This window comes from Lepisosteus platostomus, chromosome 2 (assembly GCF_059453375.1).
Source record: "Lepisosteus platostomus isolate fLepPlt1 chromosome 2, fLepPlt1.hap1, whole genome shotgun sequence".
Lineage (NCBI taxonomy): Eukaryota > Metazoa > Chordata > Actinopteri > Semionotiformes > Lepisosteidae > Lepisosteus > Lepisosteus platostomus.
This window is the reverse complement of record NC_142612.1, coordinates 61,165,777-61,187,975: the sequence shown is the minus strand read 5'-3', so window position 1 is coordinate 61,187,975 and position 22,199 is coordinate 61,165,777. Positions and strand designations below refer to the sequence as shown.

At 38.9% G+C, this 22,199-nt stretch overlaps 1 protein-coding gene across 4 annotated transcripts in view; it reads left to right on the top strand.

Annotated features, from left to right (window-relative positions):
- Positions 1-22,199, top strand: part of fgf12b (fibroblast growth factor 12b) — a 137,941-nt gene that overhangs the window by 26,812 nt on the left and 88,930 nt on the right. The window contains exon 1 of one of the 4 annotated variants that reach the window (XM_088611111.1): positions 13,007-13,162. The exons of the other annotated variants lie outside the window; for them this stretch is intronic. Within the exon in view, the coding sequence (XP_088467237.1) occupies positions 13,054-13,162 (109 nt within the window). The 5' untranslated portion in view covers positions 13,007-13,053. Of the gene's footprint in view, positions 1-13,006; positions 13,163-22,199 lie in introns of those variants that run through there. 4 annotated transcript variants of the gene reach the window in all.

The window sequence follows — 22,199 nt, the reverse complement described above, 5'->3', positions numbered from 1 at the left end:
TACCATTCAGAAGGAATGGTATCAATGCTTTTAGTCTTCTTGTACAGTTAATGCATTTTATACTAGAATGTACTTTTAATACAATATAGAGGACAAACTAAATGTTAGCATATATACAGTATACCTAAAAGTGCAGAATTTAAATCAAGGGATGGTACGTTAACATTGTAAAATGTGCTACCTTTATGTACAAAGTAAAAACCTTATTTTAAAATACTGTGGACAATTTTGATCACCACTTTAAGAAAATAATATTGCTGCTCTGGAATCAGTCAAGAAGAGCAAATAGATCGATTCCAGAGATTAATGGCATATACTGACAGGCTGAAAGATATGAACCTTTTAGTATTGAATAGAGAAAACCAAGAGGGGACTTCAAGTTTTCAGAAAGATACTGAATACTTAAAGATGCTGAAAAAGTCAATCAAGAGAACTTCCTCAGTATCATCAGTGATACATGATATAGGGGAATCTTAAACTTGTTACAGAAATGTTAGGGATGTTCAAATGTGCTTCTAAAGGTCTATAAAATTCTTCATTTATTATCCAAAAAATAGTTACCTTATTCACTTTCAATAGAAGTTGTGTTATGGAGACATTTGAAACATTACAACCTACCTCATCCAGAACTAAAGTCAGGACATGTCCTGACAAACCCAAGAGTGGAAATTATGTCAATCGGAACAGAATAAGACCAGGACACATTTTCTTCACACAGAGGGTAGTGGGGGTATGGAATAGACGACCCAGTCATGGTGTTGAAGCCGAACCCCTGTATGCATTCAAGAAAAGGCTTGATGAGCTCTTCAGCTCAATTAGCTGCTAACAACAAAATAGGCGGGAGGAGCCAAATGGCCTCTTGTTGTTTATAACTGTTCTCATGTCTGTGGCAGGCCAGCTGTAGTGAGTGTACAGATAAAGACCCTATTCTTTGTATATAGTATATGTTCATAGGAGGTGCATTGTTCGATTTATTAACTAATTGCTGAAAGGATGAGAGCCGCATGTTCACACGGGGTTAATTTAGACTAGTTAGGAAATGTATACAGTGGGACTCAGTTGTCATTGTGGAGTGCAATCATTAGGTTTTAAGTAAATAATATTGCTTTGTACAACAGGTCTTCTGTTTATTGTGATTTCCATGTGCTCAGACGTTTTAGTGGTAGGACTGGCACAATGTTCTTATGGGTTTTCAGTGTGGAAAATCATTTTGTTGAACCTTAATTAATCGTAGTATAAGAAAAGCCAAGGTGAGATTTTGGATCAATATACCATGGGGAATACGGACTAGGTAGCACTCTCTCATTTTGTAAGATCTTTTAAGTTTTAATGTTATTCTCTTTATACTGTATAGAGATCTGGCTCTTTTTGGACGTTTCTGGTTTTATTCAAACTATGAGCCTGCCGATATTTTGGATGGGTAAGAAAGCTTATTCAAAATTAATCTGCTCCCTCCCTCTTGTGTCTGTTTTTCTGTTTTTTACTCTTGTGAAAAATGCAGAGGATGAAATGAGGCAGGTGAAAAAGGACTGTTAGGAAAAGATTGTGGAGTGGAAATTTTACTCATTGCCTTTTAGGACGTGAGTGTAGTGGGTGGCTCAGAAATGTGTAGTTCAGCCTTACCTCTGAGTGGTATGTGGTGACTTGCTTTTCCAGGATTGCTGTCAACATATCGCCTGTTTTTCCTAAAGTGGGTGTGTGTGTACCAGAATACTTTCCCAGGCAACAGACATAAACCTCCTGAGGAGAGCTTAGCCTAGTGCGCTTATCCTAATTGTTTTCCTAATCACTGCAGTCACCCAGTCCCAGTCCTAGTCACCCAGGGGTCCCAATTAACAAATAATGCAAACTCGAAAGACACTCTTAGTTGGTTATGAACTTAGTCATCTTTGTGCGATGTTGGCATTTAAAAAGTAAAGCTGCTGCCCATTGGACATTTTAAAAAGTCAGGTTAATTTCATTTAAAAATGTGTAATGCTTGTCTAGTACTGATTCTATCAACCCCAGTATTTAGATTCAGTATTTTAATTTTAAAACCTGTAAAACAGGTCAGTATGTTTTTCACTGGATCCTCAGCTTGTTTGTAATTTGTCTGAGAAGAAAATCTTCATTAGTTTTGAATAGCACTAGTTAACATATCATTGCTGGCTTGTCTATTTGCACTTAGTGTTCTGCACATCCTGAATATTACTTTAATTTTAATTTCCATTTGTCTTGTCTGGCTGCACTTCTTGTGAGTTTGAAGCACTTCATTTTGTCTGTCCCTTTGAAAGGTTTTTAAAAGTTGCAAGATTGTACTGTCGAATGATTTATAGGTACAGTACAAAGCTCAGGAGAAAAAAAAAGGGAGTGGAAAAAGGCAAGCGAAAGAAGCAGAAGCTGAGCGATCTGAGTGTTGTTGCAGTCTTTAACCCATCAACGGTCAGCAGGCATTTTACATAGGCAAATAAATGAGTGGTGTCTTTTTGAATCAAAAAAGATGTTGCGGTACATGGAAGAACAATTAATCTATCACTACATAGGGATTATTAAGATTGATTAATATCAAGCCTTATATCCATCCATCCATTTTTCTGCTCACTTTATCCAATACAGGGTCATAGGGGAGCCAGTGCCTAGCCCAGCAAGCAGCAGGGACAAGACATGGTACACCCTGGATGGGAAGCCGCCATCACAGTGCACACGCTCACACCAGGGCCAGTCTTCCCAGAAGCCGATTAACCCACCAGTATATCTTTGGACTGTGGGAGGAAACTGGAGCACCCAGAAGAAACCCACAAAAACTCAGGGCAAACATACAAACTCCACAAAGATAGTACCCCAGGTCCAGAATTGAATGGAGGGCCCCAGCCCTGCAAGGCAGTAATGCTAACCACTGTGCCACTCAAGTACCCAGCTTATGTTTGAACTTCATACACTTACGGGAAGGAACTCTTTGACTATCATGTCCTATTTCGCAGGGTATTTAAGAAAAACTCAATGGCAAATCTATGCAGAGGCACTTCTGAGTACTGAAAGGCATCAGAGCCCTTGAAGGGAAAAGAGAAGTGGGCTGCATCCCTCACTTCCTCATTTCAACCCTGGGAAAGTAAAATAGCAAAGTAGTAGTAGTAGTAGTAGTAGTAGTAGTAGTAGTAGTAGTAGTAGCAGTAAAGTAGTATCAAACGTATCCTGCGTGTCTCTGGAGTACCTAGAGAAACAATGTACGATAGATGCTGGTGTGTACAGGAGATACAGTTACCTTTCGCCTGTGGCGGCAAAATGAATTCCTTGATGTTATAGAAAAAATTACAGATTTCAATTGAAGCACAAAACCATGAACTTTGTGAAAGCACTGTAAGTCATTATGCTGTCACAAACCCATGTTCGAGTTCCCACAAAGTGTGACTAGATGCGGCCCTGCCCGCTCGCTAGACACTGTAATGACTAATGTAATATGATGCATGCGCGAATAAATACAGTTTGTGCAGAGGAGATTTCACCGCAGAAATGTTCCAATGTGATCTGCGTGCAGAGGTAACAGGTATTTACTACTATTTCTCTGGATTAAAAAAGCACAAGCCTGCTTGTTTACAATGACATAGGACCACACGCGTCACCAGAGGTTTTGTAACCTCGTTCTGAATCGCAGAATATGGCACTGCACATACTGTACCTGGTAACGTCGTCTCTTTTGTGATGTAAATTGGAGGTTTTACAAGTTATTATGTACATTTTACTTTTTTTGTGGCTTGAAATGCACTCATCAATGCTGATTCTTTCTAACCCTGAACTATGAAAATAGCATTGCAGTTCCCCTTTAATGCAGCTACTGCTGAATGCCTTATGTGTGTTACTTCCTTTTGTATCCCAGGGTACAGGAATCATTCTGAGGACTCTATATACAGTAGTCGTGAAGGCTTTTACTGCACTTCCAAGGATCTATAATAACATTCTGTTTTTTTTTTACCCTCTTGCTTTCTGGTATTTAATTATTGATGACACATGACTTTGCTCTGTGCAATACTATTATGATTACAGTAAAACATTCTGGTTTTAGAATTTTGGTAAGATACACTATACAATCTGTAACTCATTCTCTATGATGTTTTTTGTTCCTATCTTATTGAGATTATGAATAAATCTGAAGAGCATCATAACAGTATGAAATCTATTCTTATGTGGTAGTGATCATTCCATGCATACACATACAGTAAAACAGCACAAAGCTATTTCCATGTGATTTACTGTCATGTGGCATTTCACAATACAGGATAGTTCATTCTCCAGAAACCACAATATATTGGATTAGGTAACTGCTGTGTAGAATGCTGTCAGAGAACATTGAGAATATAGTTTCTGTTTGACGGAGTGCATGCCTGAACAGCAGCGAACAGTTTCATCCTTTCCTGGAATCTTCAGGTCAGCAGATTTAGGCTGTTTCTCAGATGCTGAGTTTGCCATTGATTTTTTTTTTTGCACTCCAGAGATAATATCTCACCAGAAGAGATGTGGATGCATTTCAGTATTCCAATAGTTTCATGTTGCTCTGTTTTTTTTAGAATTGCCAGTACAGGTACCCTGTCTTTCACAAGGGATGAAACAAAATTCAGGTATACGTCACATTTAGAAATCTGAATTTCTTTTAAAATACAAATGCACATTATCTTGCAACATCATATGGGGTGCCATTTTGGCGTGTCTAGAGATCCCTTCAATAGCAGGTTTTTAAGGATTCACCGAGGTTGAATTGCATCATGTAAGAGGTAAATTGCTTCACTTCCCCCAGCCTGTCTGAGAGAAATCTAACCACAATTTATTCACATTCAATAATTTATCCCTGTTCGCAAGAAAAATATTCCTCTACTACCATCTAGTGTTTGATGTGCTAAATGAAAGAATTTTTCTTAGTTTAAGATGTGGGATGTAGAACTTCCCAGGACATTTTGAGGTGAACCTTTTCTGGGTGTGTTTGTCATTAAAAGGTATCAACATCTTGCTGTTGAATCGGACTTTAATAAGTTCTTTGCATCTGATGGTTCCTGTAGCTGACAACAGGCAGTTTTCTTTATGGATACAAATACTCGTTATCTCTGTTACTGTCTCTGATGCTTTTGTTCTCCTTTGATAACTGTGAATCAGTGCTTTTTCCTTATGTCAGTGAGAATATTGGCTATATGTAGTTATGTGCGTTCTTTTTTTTTTTTACGATGGCATTTAAAAATCCCTTTCAAAATCGATTAGCCATCACTAGATCCCAATTTAGCAAACGCCTCATGGTCCAATGAGATGTAGCATGTTTATTACAGTATATATAGCTAAAATAATTTTTAAAGTTAAAGTTGGAATTGTTGTCAGTGTTAACTTAAACTGTTTTGCCTCATTAGTCCATCAAGCCCACTCACTGAAGTGAAAAACAAGTCTGCTTCTTCCATGGTTTGGAATATCAGTTTTTAAATGGGTAAAAGTGGTCAGTGACAGGTAAATTGAGGAATGTCACGTGACCATAACTAAACAAAAAATCACAAGATGGGACAAACTATTATGATTAATATGTGTGTATTGAGGGAAATGGGCACAGTCTGTAGATTTATATAAGATTTTTGTTTGACCTTTAAAGATGTTCATAGATGGACAGTGTATTCTCTGTATTTTTACTAGAAGGGCATTACCAAAGAGTGAGATAGATAATACTTTATTAATCCCATAGGGAAATTAATGTAAATAAAAGGCTGTCATATATTTAAAATATCAAACTGTAGTAGTTAACAGAAATAATGTAAACATTGAAAACATGAAAATGCTGTTGAAAGAAAACAAGAGAGGCATGCCGCATCACGACAGTCACTCAGCTTGAAGCTGTGCTAAAATGGGCAAGTATATACAGTATAAAGACCTTTCTTGCAGACATACAATATTTATTCTGGCAGAATGTTAGGAAATCATACCAATTATTTAAAGTACAAGTTCTGCCCTGAGGGACTTATTGCTACAGTTTAATGAATTATTTTAATGCTGACAGCACAAATGAAGGAAATGTTAGCATTTGAAAAATAATCACAAGAAGTACACATACTCTAGGTGACAAGATATCTTACTTTTAGTTAAGCAATCTGAAGACCATCAAAATATTGTGAAATTAGTAAATGTAAAATAGCAAAATTAAGGTAGTGTTCAAGCACAAGAGCTATTGTTTTCACTGTATATAAAAATACTACTTGTACTCTGCAATAGTTTCTTGTGTTTAAAATCTCACTAATTAGTCTTTATTAGCGTGAAAGGAGGATAGATTTGACTTGTTTGCTTTAATTGTCTGTTAAGTGATCTAGTTAGGTTTCATGTTTAGTTTCATGTTATACTGCCAAACTCACTGGAAGCATTTGAAAACTAGACTAAGGTAACTTTCGGTAACTTGGCATAGTTGCCATACCACAGTGCTTTGTCTGTTTGTAAGCGGTGCTGATATTTCTTCAACTTGACAGCTTTTCCAGTTAATTATCTATTGTGTTATTGTTTGGTGCAAGTTTGGTTTTCCCCCAGGGCAGGAGGCACTGGAATCCCTCATGGAAAAAAATGCTGGAAATAGCAAATAGATGGTGTTATTTAACAGACTTTAATGTCGCTCTTCTGCTCCCCTAAGTATAAATACTGTGCATTCTGGCTGCACACAACTGTTTGAGCATCTTTTTTCTAATACTTGGTGTCTTGGGCTCATCAGAGACAGACATGTCTTGCAGTCAGTGTTACGAAGATTAACATTTATCACCTCCTACACGTTAGGACTGGAGTCGCTTTCTCGCCTCTTCTCGAAGGAGCAACTTGAATTCGCAACTGACTCTGCAGTCATGCTGTTGGCTCTTTTTTCAGTTCTCCTGGTGTTGTCAGACCTCCCCTAAATCCAGACAACCACCCACTATTCTTCTAATCCTGCTCACTCCATTCTTTCCATACATCCATCCTTCGGTTTCCTGAAATACTTAAAGGGGAACTGCAGCGCTATATTTACGTTTCGGGGTTATAATGAATCGGCAACGACAAGTGCGTTTAAAACCACAATGAAACTACCAAGTACGCGGTAATGCGTACAACCTTCAATTTACATTCCAAAAGAGAAAAAGTTTCAATGCACTGTATGCGTACAGAACAAGGCAACAATATGGTCGGTGATGAGAAACCTGCCTTAATACATTGTAAACATGGTTAAGACCAAGTGAATTTGGCTACTACAGTATATTCATAGTCAATATTTTCATGAAACCGACACATACACGGTGACTTGTTTTTAGATACTTTATCTAAGTATTGCAAATAAAAGAGCTACCTGCCAGCCAACTAAAATATAATACTAATAAATTACTTTTTGTTGAAGACCATGTTTCTAATTCACTTAAAGCGAATGGGCAGCAAGAAGGGGCACTTTCACAGCACAATTCTCGTGAACTCTCACTCTTGCCTGGGGCAAGACTGGCAGTTTCTTGTCATGCTGCCTCAGCATGGCCACTGTATAGTACTTTCACAAAGTTCATGAAATTTCTACAATTTGCAATACCTTCAGTTAATTTATTTTGTTACCAAAATTTAATAACCATCTCAGAAACTAGGACTGCAGTTCTCCTTTAATCCAGTATAGGATTACTGGGGAGCTAGAGCCCATCCAGACAAGCATCAGATTCAAGGAAGGACACACCCTGGATGGGACACTCATACCAAGGCCAATTTTCCCAGAAGCCAATTAACCTACCAATACTGTATGTCTTTGACCTATGGGAGGAAACTCACACAAACATGGAGAGAACAAACAAACTCTACAATGATAGCACTCAAGGTCTGGAACTGAACCCAGGGTCACGGTGCCACCCTCCACAAAGCTCAAGCATGCATCATACGTGCTTCTCACTCATTCCATATTAGGCACACAAAATTTCCTTGGTTACTGTGAGACATTGTATCAGAGTCAACGCATTCTTAGCTCCAATATCTGCTTTGGTGTTTTGAGGATCCTTTTAGGGATTGAAACAGCTCTGACATTTCCTCAGCCAGGTGAGTTAACACCAAACAATTAAGTACCCTATTCCTTTACATATGTCATCTTGTTTCATAATTATTAGAATTTGATCACTGAAATGCTGTTATTAAACAGAAGTTTGAGAAGAGGTCTAATTCCGCTATCCTGCTATCCCAAGTTTTTGAAAACTACTCTTGGGCTTATGCTAAAAAAAGATATTGAAAAAAAATTTTTTGAGACACAACAGAGTTGCCGTGTCTAACAATTAACTTTTGTGCCAAGTGATATAGTGCCTACTTACTGTATGTCTTCACTGAATTTTTATGGAACCGAACTTAATCAAGAATAGGGATATAATTCAGTCTTCATTACACAAATTATCTTCTGATCTTTTCAAATTGAGAATTACTATTGACATGCTAGCACTGAAAAGCAGTAATTCAGGAAACAGAAATTATTAAGGTTAATATTAATAAATATAAATAAAACACTGAAAACTAAAACTAGAAGTGCATTAAGAAGAAGAATTTCAGTCACAGAACTCTGGTTGGCCTGCTAAAACTATTATTTCCAACTGTTTTGATACATAAATAGAGTAAAAAATGATTACAGGGAGAATATTCCAAGGCTTAATTGTCATTAATACAACCCAGCAAGTTAGTCACTGATGTGCATCTCACAATTAATCATTCTAATTAACAGCCATCATGGGACTGTCAGAAATTCTACCTGCTCCATATTGCACCCTAATTATGGTTTTCACTTACCATCCTATAAATCACATCTCTGAATTATGTCCAGTTAAATGTTTCGTTAACTTCCCATCTACCCAAATATCAACATTCAGACTTTAGAACATACAGTATGGATAAACCATAAAGGTGTCAACTCACTATGCTGGGCAAATTCCCAAAGGCTGATTCTGAGAATGTTACAGGAAACAGTTACAGGTAGTTCATAGATACAAAAATCAAACCTAATATGATACTATATAAAACGAGTATCATTCCGTTCTTTGTAACTGTTGTCTCATTATTGTATTCAAATACAGAAATTATGCATCCTCCTGAATAATTGCTATGACCACAGTTTTCAATACATTGAAGTGCATTTTTTCTCCTCCATTCAAACAAAAAAAACAATTTAAAGGGGCAAAAACATTTGTGTATTGTGTAAGAAATTGATTAAACACTGAACAAGCAGTTTAATAAAATATTAATGTGTCAATACTTTGTAGCAGCACCTTTAGCAGCAGTTAAAAGCTTGGTGTCTCCTTCACATTTCTTTGTTGAGTCTGTATCAGCTTTGTATATCTGGATTTGGGATTTTTCACCTGTTCTTCCTTGATGATTTTCACAAGCTCGGTCAAGTTGGGTGGGGAGCATGAGCAAACTAGTCTTGGAGTCCTTTATGATAGAGAAAACCAACTGCTGCTCTCTTTACAAAAAATGGTTTCTTGAATAGTGGCTAAATACAGCATGAAAGCAGAAAGTTATCAATTTTATGGGCACATTTATGACGTTAGTGTTTCACTATACTAGAATGCATAGGGGCCTAAGATACTTCTTGTTACTCCGGTTCTGGGATTTAATCCAGCTAATTCCTTGAATCCTTCCACTTGGTTAATCACCAGAAAAGTCTGCTTGCTGGTGGGCAGTAGAATCAAGGTAATGTTTCTCATAAGAACATACTATATGAGAAGTTACTGACGAGAGGAGGCCAATTGGCCCATCCTGGCCCATCCTGGCTTGTTAGTAGCTTATTGATCCAAGGATCTCCTCCAGCTGCTTCTTAAAGGCAGCCAAAATATCAGCTTCAACCACATGGTGGGATAGTAAAAGTGAAGCAAGGAGAAGTGCCCACTCTTCTTGGTTTTAAACAAACCTTAAGGTGCTGTTCTTCTGCTGGATGCAGCACTTTGTTACTATTTGCTTCCTAGTACTAGCTATTGCTTCATTAAAATAGTTCATGCAGTCATTACAACTAATACATGAAGAGATAGGTTACTGCATCCAGCTGCTTGTCTGTAGTATTAGCTGCAGTATTGAATAGAAAGCAGGATATTCATTCACATCTATCAAGTTTGATTAGCAGGTTGAGCAAGATGAAAATAAGACATGTTTATCCTTCATGAGGCTGTCACTAAAAGCAATTAAAAAAAAACTTCTAACTGGGTTGCTCTCCAACTACATACAAATCTAATTTGACAATGTCATTAAGAGCTTTTTGTGTAGAGATTTGTTTCTGAATGTATCTTTTCCCATTTCTTATCATGCTAATGGTTCAAGCTGTATTACAGTATACGTGCCTAGTAGCTGACCCTAATAGTAAATATAGAAACTGTATAAGAATTTAAACAGCTTGTTCTAATGTATTTTACTACTTGATTGTTAGTCTACAAGGGAAATAGTTAATAATACCAAGCACAATGGTGGGGTGCGATTGAGAGTATGTAGGACGTACAGTGCTGAGAAAAGCTTTTGGAAACCCAAAAATAAATATGGAAATGTCATAGTATTATGTCAAAAGCCTTTTTAAATCAAAACCAATCTTTGTACGCAGTTTAACAATGAGTCATTAAGGAACAAGGAATGAGGAAAAGGAAGATGCCACTTAGTTTCATTAGCTCAATTAAGGGGATAATTAGAATCAGGTTTTTAAATAATTAGGTATGATCTTGAGGACTGAGTTTGGAACTTATATAAAGATAAGAAACGATGTGAGCAAATGTTATATTAGGCACATTTAATGACAGCCAGCATAACTTGAGAGGGCAGTGAACTAATCTATTTCTAGAAATCGGATAGGTCTAAATTAGTTTCTAAAATAAAGATGTTTTATTTCAATTACATTGTTGGGAGTGCACTTGAAAGGGGTGTAGTCTGAATGGGATAACTGTATTATAGCGTGAGCTAAGATTTAAAGGAGGTTGCTTGAACACTCAGGGTAAGAGAACTTTGCTTAAGGCTACAGCAGCAATGTCCCCACTTTGGATTTGCACCCACAACACTCTGTGCAAGACTCTATAGCTCCAACCACTAACCCATACTGCCTCTGTGGTACCCACAGATGGCCCATTTGTTCCTAGTCATTTGTTGTGGGAGAAAGCATGGCGAACTGCTATATCTGTACCATTGCAACTTCCGACGCGGCTTCAATACCGAACATTGTAATAATAGTACAAAACAGAGCTGTTAAAGACATAACGACTAAAGCGGCTCACACCTGTCAGGCCTAAAATAATTTACTGGAATTGTGAGGCTATGTTTGTTCCAGTGTACCATGTCACATAGCCTTAGATTTACTGAGTTGAAAGACCTTGCAACAAGATACTGCCATTAGAGAGGGGCTTGTCAGGGGGTTAGTGTCTGTGTGTGTATTGTCAGTACACACAGTAGAGATGCTTTGTGCTTTTCGGTATCTCTGTTTCCACCCAGTGGCCAAAGCAAACCTTGAGTTCATTCTGTTTTGAGGTCCCCCTGGCCTCTTTATTAAAACCAAACAAAACTGCTAATGTACACCATATTCTGTTAATTTCATAGCTACTGCAAAACATAAAGAGCTGCGCAAACATTAGAACAGTTAATTAATTTGCCTGTGTTTACTTGAGTAAATATCTAAAGCAATATAGCAGGCCCACAGCTGGTGAAACAAGGCAGTGAGTAGAGAAGGCAATGAAGCAGGTATTGAATCTGCAGTGTACTTTGTTCCAGCTGGAGTTTAAATTACAGTAAGTGATATACAATTCCAGAACAACTAATGTTACGGTACCTGCTTATGTAAATACCAGACATGCACTTACTTATCCACTAAGAATAAACTGTCTTATATTGCCCTGTTTGCTTTTTTATTAAAATCCCAATTAAAGGAACAAAATGTGAGAGAAACATCAGCTGATACAGAATGTATGCTTTTTGGTAAACCACCCATTTTATTTCAGAGGAAAATCAATGTCAGTAAGAAAACAAACCTCAGTGTGTCTGGCACCTTTCTGGACTGTGCATATTCTAAGAGGCTTTGTTTTTCATCATAACATTTCGAACTGTTTTTTTTTCTGTGCTAACAAGCAGGGAGGTTCATCCTGCAGAAACTGAAATGGGAAAGACTAAAGGCATGTGTTCAACGAACAGATGGAGAAGTGTGGTGCAGCCAGAATATAAATACTGACTAAAAAAAGCTAAATCTTCTCATAATAAAACATAACTTTTGAAAAACGAGGCAGATGCACGTTTTACTTGTCTAGCTTTTCTAAATGAAGACAATAAAACAAAACTTAAGCTCTGCAATAAACTGCACCTTTCGGATGTAGTGCTTCCAGTCTGTGCACCATATGAAGGTGTGCCTGCCCAGCCTATTAAAGGTAAGTATTCCTGTTGGACAGATGATTTGTGGCCATTCAGTGAATAAGGTCAGTGAGAGAATACACGTGATGAGTCTGGGTGCGGCTGGTATTGACACTGTACTGTCATGGTGCCAGTATTATTGGGCTTCAAGGTCGCATTGCCCCCTGCAGGGACTCGGCTATCTGAGAAACGTAGAGAGCTCGGGTAATCTATCTTTGCATCTGGTCAAGATGCAGAAGCCTGGAAACATGACCTCAATAACCACAGAAACGTCACAGATCCAGTTTTTCCAGCATGGTGACAATGTACAGGGCTTGTCTTCTGTAAACCGAAGGTCAACGCTTTGACGTGAATGACTATGCTAACACATTAGTGTAGAAACAAACAAGTCATGCCAGAGCCATAATATTTGTAAGGATGCATACTGTATGCATTCAAACATTTTACAGCAGCTGTCCTCTTTCCAGCTGTAGTGGATGACAGATGTCCGCAGCATCACTAAGAATGGGCCTGTCAATTTGGAGACAGGGTATGGGAAGCTGGCCTTGGATGTCTTCATCAAGCAGCAGTCTATCTCATAATTGTAGCTGACGGACAACTTGTGCAACATGTTCAGCTGTTCCACTGATCAACGCCAACAGGTTTATAGGGCATCTTAAATTACCCCATTTAAAAAAAGTGTGCGAGTGCAGCATTGTGAGCTGTCTTGTTCTCTCGTTCCTCCTGATGACTGCGTATTGTGGTATTCTATGGCTCTTTCTTTCTTCTGACTCGCCGAAGAACGATGAGGAAGCGAATGAGGAAATATGCACGAATGATGACATTACAGAACTTGGTAAGTGGCAGAGCATCATGGATGTGCTCAGTACCTTACCGCTGTTGTAGTCTGGTAGCAAAATATGAGTTGCGGGAAACTGTTGATATTAGAAATGCGATCCTGGGGTTATAATGAAAGGTTTCTGACAAAATAGAGGGCTGCCTTTAGCTTTAGATTTTAAATGCTGGGCATGTTGGTGGATAAGTGGAGCCCCTGCAGATCACAGGCATTCCTTTGTGGGCTCATTCGAATGTTCAATTAAATGTTACCTGCTTCTGAAGAAATCTGTGAATTCACCACTTTTTTCACAATGATGTATTTCATAATCTGAATCTTAAAACTCTTACCCCTCCAAAACCAAACAAAAAGGCTTCTAGGGAAATGCATCTAGGGAAATAAAACAAGACATCACACACACAACACAGGTCCTGATGGGTGGTTGTCTTCTTGTCAGGAATCCTCCGATTGCTGCTAGTGAAATTATCTTATGATTAAGAAGCCCATAAGAGTTCACTCCACGTGTCACAATGTCATCCACATTTGCTGGATGTCCCGTCTGTGTGTAAGCTTGGGTGCTGGTGTCTAGTTTTCTGAAATAATCCCAATTAAATGCGATGTGAGGTAGACGTGGTTTAGATGCATTTCTCTCGTCACATTTTCAGAGTGATACAATTCTGTATAAAGTGAAACATGTTCCTTTGTTTTTTATAACCCTTCAATTACTGGTTTGTCAGGTATAATAACTTTTATTATAATATTTATGACTCCATTGTTAAAAAGACACTTTTAAGTAAACAGAAAGTGTGCTGCATGTGTTATGATAAATCCTGCAATCTCCTTACAAATGCCCAACAGGATTAACTATTGTAACACAAGGGGAAAAAACAAATAACTAAAATAATTAGGGCAGGAGTTTATCCACTATGAACCCCAAAACATGTTTCCTCTTGTGCTTGATATTTAATATTTGAAACATGAACCATATCCACTGGCTTAAGTACAGTATTTCACACCTCTGACATGTGCAGCCTGCAGTCACACACAACCCTAAACAATGTGTTTCCTTTCAGTCTACATTTGCAGTCTGTAATTGTCTGTGCTGTGCCTTTCTAGTAGGTTGACCTGTTTTAAAAGGTCATTCAAACTAAACAGAAAGGACTTTTAATCTTATTGTTATTTCTGATGATCAGAACACCTTATAAGAGTAGAATAGTGGCACACCACAATACAATTAATTATAGCCCAAAACATAAATAATTTAGGAAGAAAATGTTATGTACAATAAGGTATTTCAGAAAACTTACAGCATATTATTTTTTTCCTTGACTTTAGTGGCTAATGGAGGCTTTGATGCTTCACAGAATTGGAAAATATGATCACATGTATTCTGCTATTCTTGAATGTGTAGTTGTGGCCTCGAATCTTTAAATAAGACGGTCATTTGACTGTGCTGTTGTTCTTGTAGTGTATGATCTCTGCCTTAAAGATACTGCTTTCCTTTGTGTCAGGGTGTCTGGGGAATATGTGTCTGAAAACAAACTGAGCTGGTATTTATAGATGACCAAAGGCATAGCAACTGCCTGTTTGTTTAGAGCAGCACTGCAACACTGACTCATCTCATCACTTTTTCACCGATTTCAGCTAGCATCGCAATAGTACATGTGAGAAACTAACAAGAAATTTTGGGTGTGGGAAAACGCAAGAGACAAGATGGAAATTCTCTAATTCAGTACATTAGTTATTGCAAGGGGAGCAATGAATAATCCTCCACTTTGAAAACAGTTCTGCATTATACTGTACTGAATATCATCGTGACTGAATGAATCTACAGCCACCTGATTTTGGAACTCTAATTGCAGACCCTGAAAAAGAATTGTGATAGGTGATAAAAAGAACACAGAATTTAGAGTCTTTCAATATCTATATTGATACTTATTTGTTCCATCCATTCCAATCTAACTGTTGTCTAGTATTTCACAGCAGTGATTTTATTATAAGATAATTGAGCATCTGCAGTGTCTCTCTCAGCTCTAAATTCCCAGAGCACTCCACCACACCAGCTCACTTTTTATTGCATTAGAACATAAAATAGGGTGGATGACCTCCTCTCGTTTATACTGTAACCTGTCTACCCCTGTTGGTAGTTTATAGCTAATTGGTCAGAGGATCATATCCAGCTGTTTCTTGAAAGAAACCAGGGTATGGGTTTCCATAACATACCCAGGAAGCATCATAACGACTTACCTTCTGTTCTTGGTTTTAATCACACTTCAGTGTAGTTTCCACATAGTATTATATGTTCAAGGGGGACAACTGTTAATCTGCATCACAGTTACCTGCAAATGATATATTGTTATTTTCAAGTAAAAATGTAGTTTCTTGTAGGGGTATAAAAATGATTCAACCATTGAAGGGGCTTGTTTGAAGTGCAGGCTGAGCTGTAACAGCCTACACATCTCTGATTTGACCCTGGCCTTTGTCAATAACCAATGCTGATTGGTCAGGATAAAGTGGACATGTGATGCCCAGGGTTTCTTTGTCATGCTTCACTAAATGTGTGATATTAATAAGAGACGCTCTTCTGTGAGGCACTGGGCAGCTTGCGGAGTGTCTGACAAAGAATGACAGAGTGCAGGAACAGGCCTTCATTGATAAGCCAGCTTTATAAAAACAAACTTTTTAGGTTTTTTTTATTCTTAATTTTGTTGATCTTCACCATTAGATTTAATATACTGTACAGAAATATTGTTGTACAAAGAAAGTCAGGACTCTTCATTTGATGGGATAAAGGAGGCTGGAGTGCCTTAAATCTCTCCATATCCTGACTTTTGTGTAAAGTGAAAAAGGTGACCTGTTGTGGGATAATTCAGTTTTTTTAGACCATTGGGAACACAATGGAATTTCCCTTAGAGTACATTTATCTTTCAAGTGTTTCATAGTTCTCTAAACATACTGTATGCATCTGATGTGATGTAAGGTAGCATCATTAAACCATTGGTAAAATACAGTGTGGATTTCCTGTTTGTGATCCAACATACCTCCATCCATTTTCAATAATTACTAGGTTATTGAGGAGTCGAACTCGGTGTGAGCCGAAGTCTAAACTGGCAGACAGCGGGCACAAGGCAGGACGGCTGTCACGAAAGCCGAATCCGACTGCCATGGAGTGTGTTGTTAAAGACCCTATGCATGACAGTATAATCCGGAAGTGTCTGGAGAGGCACATCAGGGAACACACAGCAAGGTTAGGTCGGGTGACCGGTGCACGGGGAAAGGCCGAGGCAACAAATCCAATAAAGTCCAAAGGGGTAGCTCAGTCCAATGTCCAATGCCGGGACGTCCGTCCCAGACAAAAACAGTTAAAAACAGGGAACATGGAAGGTTAAAATCATGACTGGGCAAGGTGCTCCGAGCCCAGGACTCAGAGGTCAGGATGCCGTGATAAAGCCTATGCCCTTGGGCTACTCCTGAGCCTGGCGATAGGCGGACTTCCAGGCGTCCGTCTTCCAAAGCTGAGCCCAAAACTGCGGAGACACAGGGTTTAAATAAGACAAACGAGGATGAGACGCAGGTGAAACTACTAAACCAAGAACAATCCAGAGAAAAGGTAGGAGCGCCCTCTAGAGAAGGGATGACAACCGTGACAATGGCACCTTGGATGGACCACTGTCACTGCCAGCATGTGTGCGACTGAAGCACGCACGTGCTGGACAGTTTGTGCACAGTATACCAGGTTACCCAGCCAGCATGTCTTTGGATTATGAGAGGAAACCAGAGCACGTGGAGATAAGCCACATGACCACAGAGAGTACATGCAGACCCCACTATTCAATTTCAACAGTGTTCAATATGCAGTTTATACCTGCTGACAAAAGCACTGTGACCTGTATCTGCAACAAGGGTATTCATTGATTTATTAACTGAAATAAGTTTTTTGGCTTTACCAATACAACACTCATGCATCCAAGCCAAAATAATGTATTTAGGCTCATGACCCAGATGATGCTTATTATTAAAGATTATTATAGATTGAGGCATGCCAGTCACAGAGCAAAATAGCTGGGAAGTCAGAAAAGAAGATGCAGGCATCTGCTAAATGCACATGAGGAGAAACGTAGTAGGAGCTCCCCCCTTTTTATTCTAGTGTATTAAATAATTTAAGATACATGATTCTTAGCATGATATTTATATGATATGGATATATGGAGGTTAGTCTCCCGGCTCTTGAGTCCTGGGTTAAGCACTGGGGTGCCTTCTGTGTGGCGTTTACATGTCCTCCCCGTGTCTGTGTGTTTTTTCTAGCTGTTCCAGTGTCCACTCCACTGTCATTAGCCAGGCTACATGGTTTTCTAAATTGTGGGTTGAATGTACTGTACTGCTGTCCTGTCCAGGGTGTACTCTCTCCTTGTGTCCTGTAATCCTGAGATGGGCTCCAAGAAGCCATGGCCTGGAGCAGGAAAAACAAGCTTTTTTCATAATAGTAGGATGGTTCCAATATTTGCTTTGTGTCTGAATTTCTATAACATGTATTTTCCGCACATGAATGCACTTCATGGAAGAGAATAAAATGACATAAAGATTCATCTGGCTTCTTGGAACTGTGCCCAGATGCGTGGCTTTTTCTTTTTTTGATGGTAATGAAATTTACACTGCCCACCCAACAAAGATTTGGAAATAGAGGGCTTATCCTGTTTTGTGACTCATAAATTAAACTGCTGTTCCTTTTAAATCCGGTTTTATTTGATTACCAGCCTCAGAGTACTAAATACAGTATCTTCACTGAATCAGAGAGTCATCTGATGTGCCAGGATTGAAACAGGAATACCAGGAATTCCTTTTCTAAGTATTTATGGAAACAAGACAAATCTAATAAGAAACCAGGCAGGGAAATCCTGTGTAACAAATGAAGGATTTCCATCAATGTCCATCTCCTGTATATACTGTCTTTGCACCTTGAGTGTCTAATTTCTCTTTTCTGTTATCTTTCTGAATAACCTGATAAACCTAGATTTATATGATAGATTTTTTAAATGAAATATCATACATATAATTTTGTTTTATTTGTATGTTATACTGTACTTTGTGTTTTTCTTTCCATAATTGGCCATGCACTGTACTGTATATGACAAAATATAAATTACTCGTGCTCGATTTGATTTATATATTTGAATAGCATTTATACAAATTTGACAGCAGTTACACAACGTAGTGAGAAAATCAGAGCTGAAAAAGACTGCCAGCCTCCAGAAACATCTGGTCGCTAATGCAGGTGGTGTGCAGAAGAAACTGCAGATGGTTGTTCCGGCTCATGACCCAGAATATTCTTATCATTTAAGGTTATTATAGATTGAGGCATGCTAGTCGCAGAGCAAAACTGCTGGGCGGTCAGAAAAGAAGATGCAGGCATCTGCTAAATGCACACCAGGAGAAAGAGAATAAGAGTTTCCCCCTTCTTTTATAAACTAAGAGGAATGAGTGTAGCAAGGTGGACCTGTCTCTTAGGATGATTGAAATAAACAGCAATGATACACAGTAGAATTTACCTCTGATGTATATTTGGGTCAATAAATACCCATCCATCCATCTTTTAACCATTTTATCCAATACAGAGTTGTGGGGGATCCTGTTCCAGCAAGCAACGGGTGCAAGGCATGGTACATCCTGGAAAGGACACCAGTCCATCATAGGACACACACAGACACAAACACACACTCACAGCAGTGCCAATTTCCTTAGAAGCAGATTAATCTACCAGTACTATATATGTTTGGACTCTGGGAGGAATCCAGAGCACCCAGTGGAAGCCCTTGAGAAAATAGTGAGAACATACAAACTCCACACAGGCAGCACCCCAGGTCTGGAATTGCAGCCAGGGCTCCAGTTCTGGAGGCAGCAATGCTAAACACTATGCCACTGTTCTGTCTTCAATATCATTGGCTTGAAATAAGATGTCTGAAAGAGAGAGAAGAGACATGGTAGGCCGGGGTGCTTTGGAGGAGATTAAAGTAACTGGCTTTGTGACCGAGATAACACTTTTTTGACCAATGTTTCCTGCAGTTTCTAATAGGATGTGTAAAGTGGACTCCAAGAGGAAATAATGCAAAACAGGATTATAGCACAAGAGAGTGTTATACTGATAACCAGCACCTGAAAGAAATAGTTTCACTGTTGGATCATTAAATGTCTGCCTGTTCCTTGCAATATTTTTCAAGCAAATATTGAAATGGATCCTGTAAAACAGTTGAGAAGAAGCCCTATGAAAGAGGAACATGAAATTCCTTCCTTCAGCAAAACCAAGATGGATGTAGACACTGCATTGTACTGGCAGGTAGAAAATGTTTCCTACTTACAGTACTGTAGGTGTCACCTAGCGCCTTGTTTGTGTTACGTAGTGATTTATTTATTTTTTTCACAGTGCTGAAAAACAGTAAAACTATTTTCCAACTTCTAACCCCTCACTAATAGTGAGGAGGTTAACTGTGGAACACCCCGCTTTTTGCACTGTGTCAAATGGCAAGAAATTGTTTTGCTTGATGTGTTGCTTCATGTGTGTGATAAAATTACACACAGTGAAAATTAGAACTCTTAAAGTCTCCTCTTACAGAAAGAGTATCATGTGCATTTCATTTCCAGTTATCAATATTGTGTAGAACAGTTTTCTTTATTTTTAATGAGGTAGTAATATATTGTACATGAAGGAACAAGTAAAGGTTTATTCCATGCTGAAAAGAGAAGAAAAGAAACACAATGTTCGGGTGACACCCGAAGAAGGCTCCACAGCCGAAATGTTGTGTTTATTTCTACTCTTTTCAGCATAACCTTTACTTGTTCCTTCGCAGCCTACGCGTTCTGACACAGCTACCTACAGTACGTAATATACTGTGCATGTTTGCTTTGCTTTGCTTCCCCCTGCTGGTGCAAAGGGTTTAATACACATTTGCAAGTCTTAGTACACAGAAAACCAACGGGTTTTGCTTCATCAGCCATTGAAAGACTTCAAACTAACACTTAAATTACTTTAAATTGTCTTCTTTAGTTGTGCTGTTAGAAATCACTGACAGGCTTGTGATGAAGACTAACAGCAAAATCTTTCTTCTGATTACTAAGGGAACCTTTATTTTTTATTTATTTTTAACTAGCACTGATGAAAAACCTCAGGAATGCTAGGTTTACGGTTAAACACGTGTTCTTTTGATGTATTACTCATCATAAAAGCATGTTATTGAGAGGTTTTACATTATTGATATCATATTCAGAATGCATTGCAGTCTTTTCTTCATTAAGCACTTAAAGGATCCGTCCTTTTAATGTATCAGACCTCTCTGAGTTTTTAAAGAGCAGGAGGTTATTTTAACTTACTGCTGAGAGCTTTGTTTTCATTTAATGGCACAAGAGGTCCTAACAGAGATAAAAGTGGCATTTAAGAGGTCTTTTCTAACAAAAATAAATAAATCAAACAACATTAATGATCTTCTCTCAACATAAAAATCAAATCTGAAGTACAGTAAGTAGAGTCGTTGATACCCTTGAAACCTCCACTACTGATTTTTATTTGCAATCTGCATTAATTTGTAATGACTTCATTAACTGGAAGGCACGCAGACCTTACATTCTGATTATTTCTAATTCACCATTATGTAAATTCCATACTAGTGGATCATGATTAATGTGGTCAGCAATATGTTTAAGTAGGATGTCTGAATGGAAGTTAATTTTGCACGGTATTTCTTGCAGTTGATTCAATAACTCATATGTGCAATAGAAAAAAATATACAGTACGTATTTTGAAAAAGAAACAAGCACCTCTAAGTATTTACTTCATACAGTATTTATATACAGAGTAGAATTGTTGGTTTGGGACTTGACACGATCGCTACTCCTCCCCTTAAGGGCGCTCCAGCCCTTCCTTGTTCTGCCTCATTCCCCGCACCTGTTCCTTATTCCAGCCCCTCTTCAGTTCCCCCTTAAAAGCCAGGCGCAGACGTCATTCGAGGCTCTTCATTGAATTCCGTTTAGTGAGAGCCCGGGTCTTGCTACTGTACGTCTGGCTCTGTGATGGTTTTAACTTTCTGTTCCTGATCCCCCCTGCCGGTTCCGACCTGGCTCCTGGTTTTTAACCCTATGGATGGATCGCTTGGCCATGGACTCATGCTTCTGTTTTGGTTTCCCATTTGGACTTCGTCTTGGATTGTTCGCCCCGGACTCACTTCCCCTGGACACCTGCACACCTAGGACACGCCCCCCTGTCTCCTTACCTGTCTCCTGCATGACTTTTTCATAGTGTTTCCTCACAAATCTGGATTGTGTCATCTGCATAGGGCCTGGAAAGAACTGTTTGTGACAGGACTCTTACTGTACTAATATAAACTCACTTTCAAACCTGAAAACTGTGGAACACAGTGCATTTATCCATCCATTTTGTATCCGCTTCTTTCGATACGGGGTCATGGAGAAGCCGGAATCTATTCCAGGGATACCAGTACATTGCCGGGCACACACAAACACCAGGGCCAGTCTTCCCATAGGCCGCTTAATCTACCAGTATGCCTGTGGTCTGTGGGAAAAAATCGAAGTGCCCAACATAACCACTTGCAAACACAGGAAAACAGATGAACTCCAAACAGATAGCCCCCCGGGTCTAGAACTATACCCAGGACTGTAGCGCTGCAAAACAGCAATGCTATCACCGTGCCTTCGTGCCAACAATGGAGTTTATTTATTAATGTACTGGATTTATGGGGTCTGATGGGTAAGTTGTTGGACTCATGACGGACAGGTTGTGGGCTCAATTCCCTTCTGCAATTAAGCTGTTGAGCCGCCTTGAGTGAGGTGCTTTAACCCCGTAGGCTCCAGTCCACCCAGCTGTATAAGTGGGGAGCAGCAGCATTGCTGGGGGCCAATCCATGTCTCCCGTCCAGGGGAGTGAGGGGTCTGGTGCTCTCTAGTCCAATTAACACTACAGAAAACCAGGATTTACAGTCCCTTGACTGAGCATAAAAACATTACCGTTCTTTGAAGATAACTATTTTCTCATACTGAGAGTACACTAAAATCA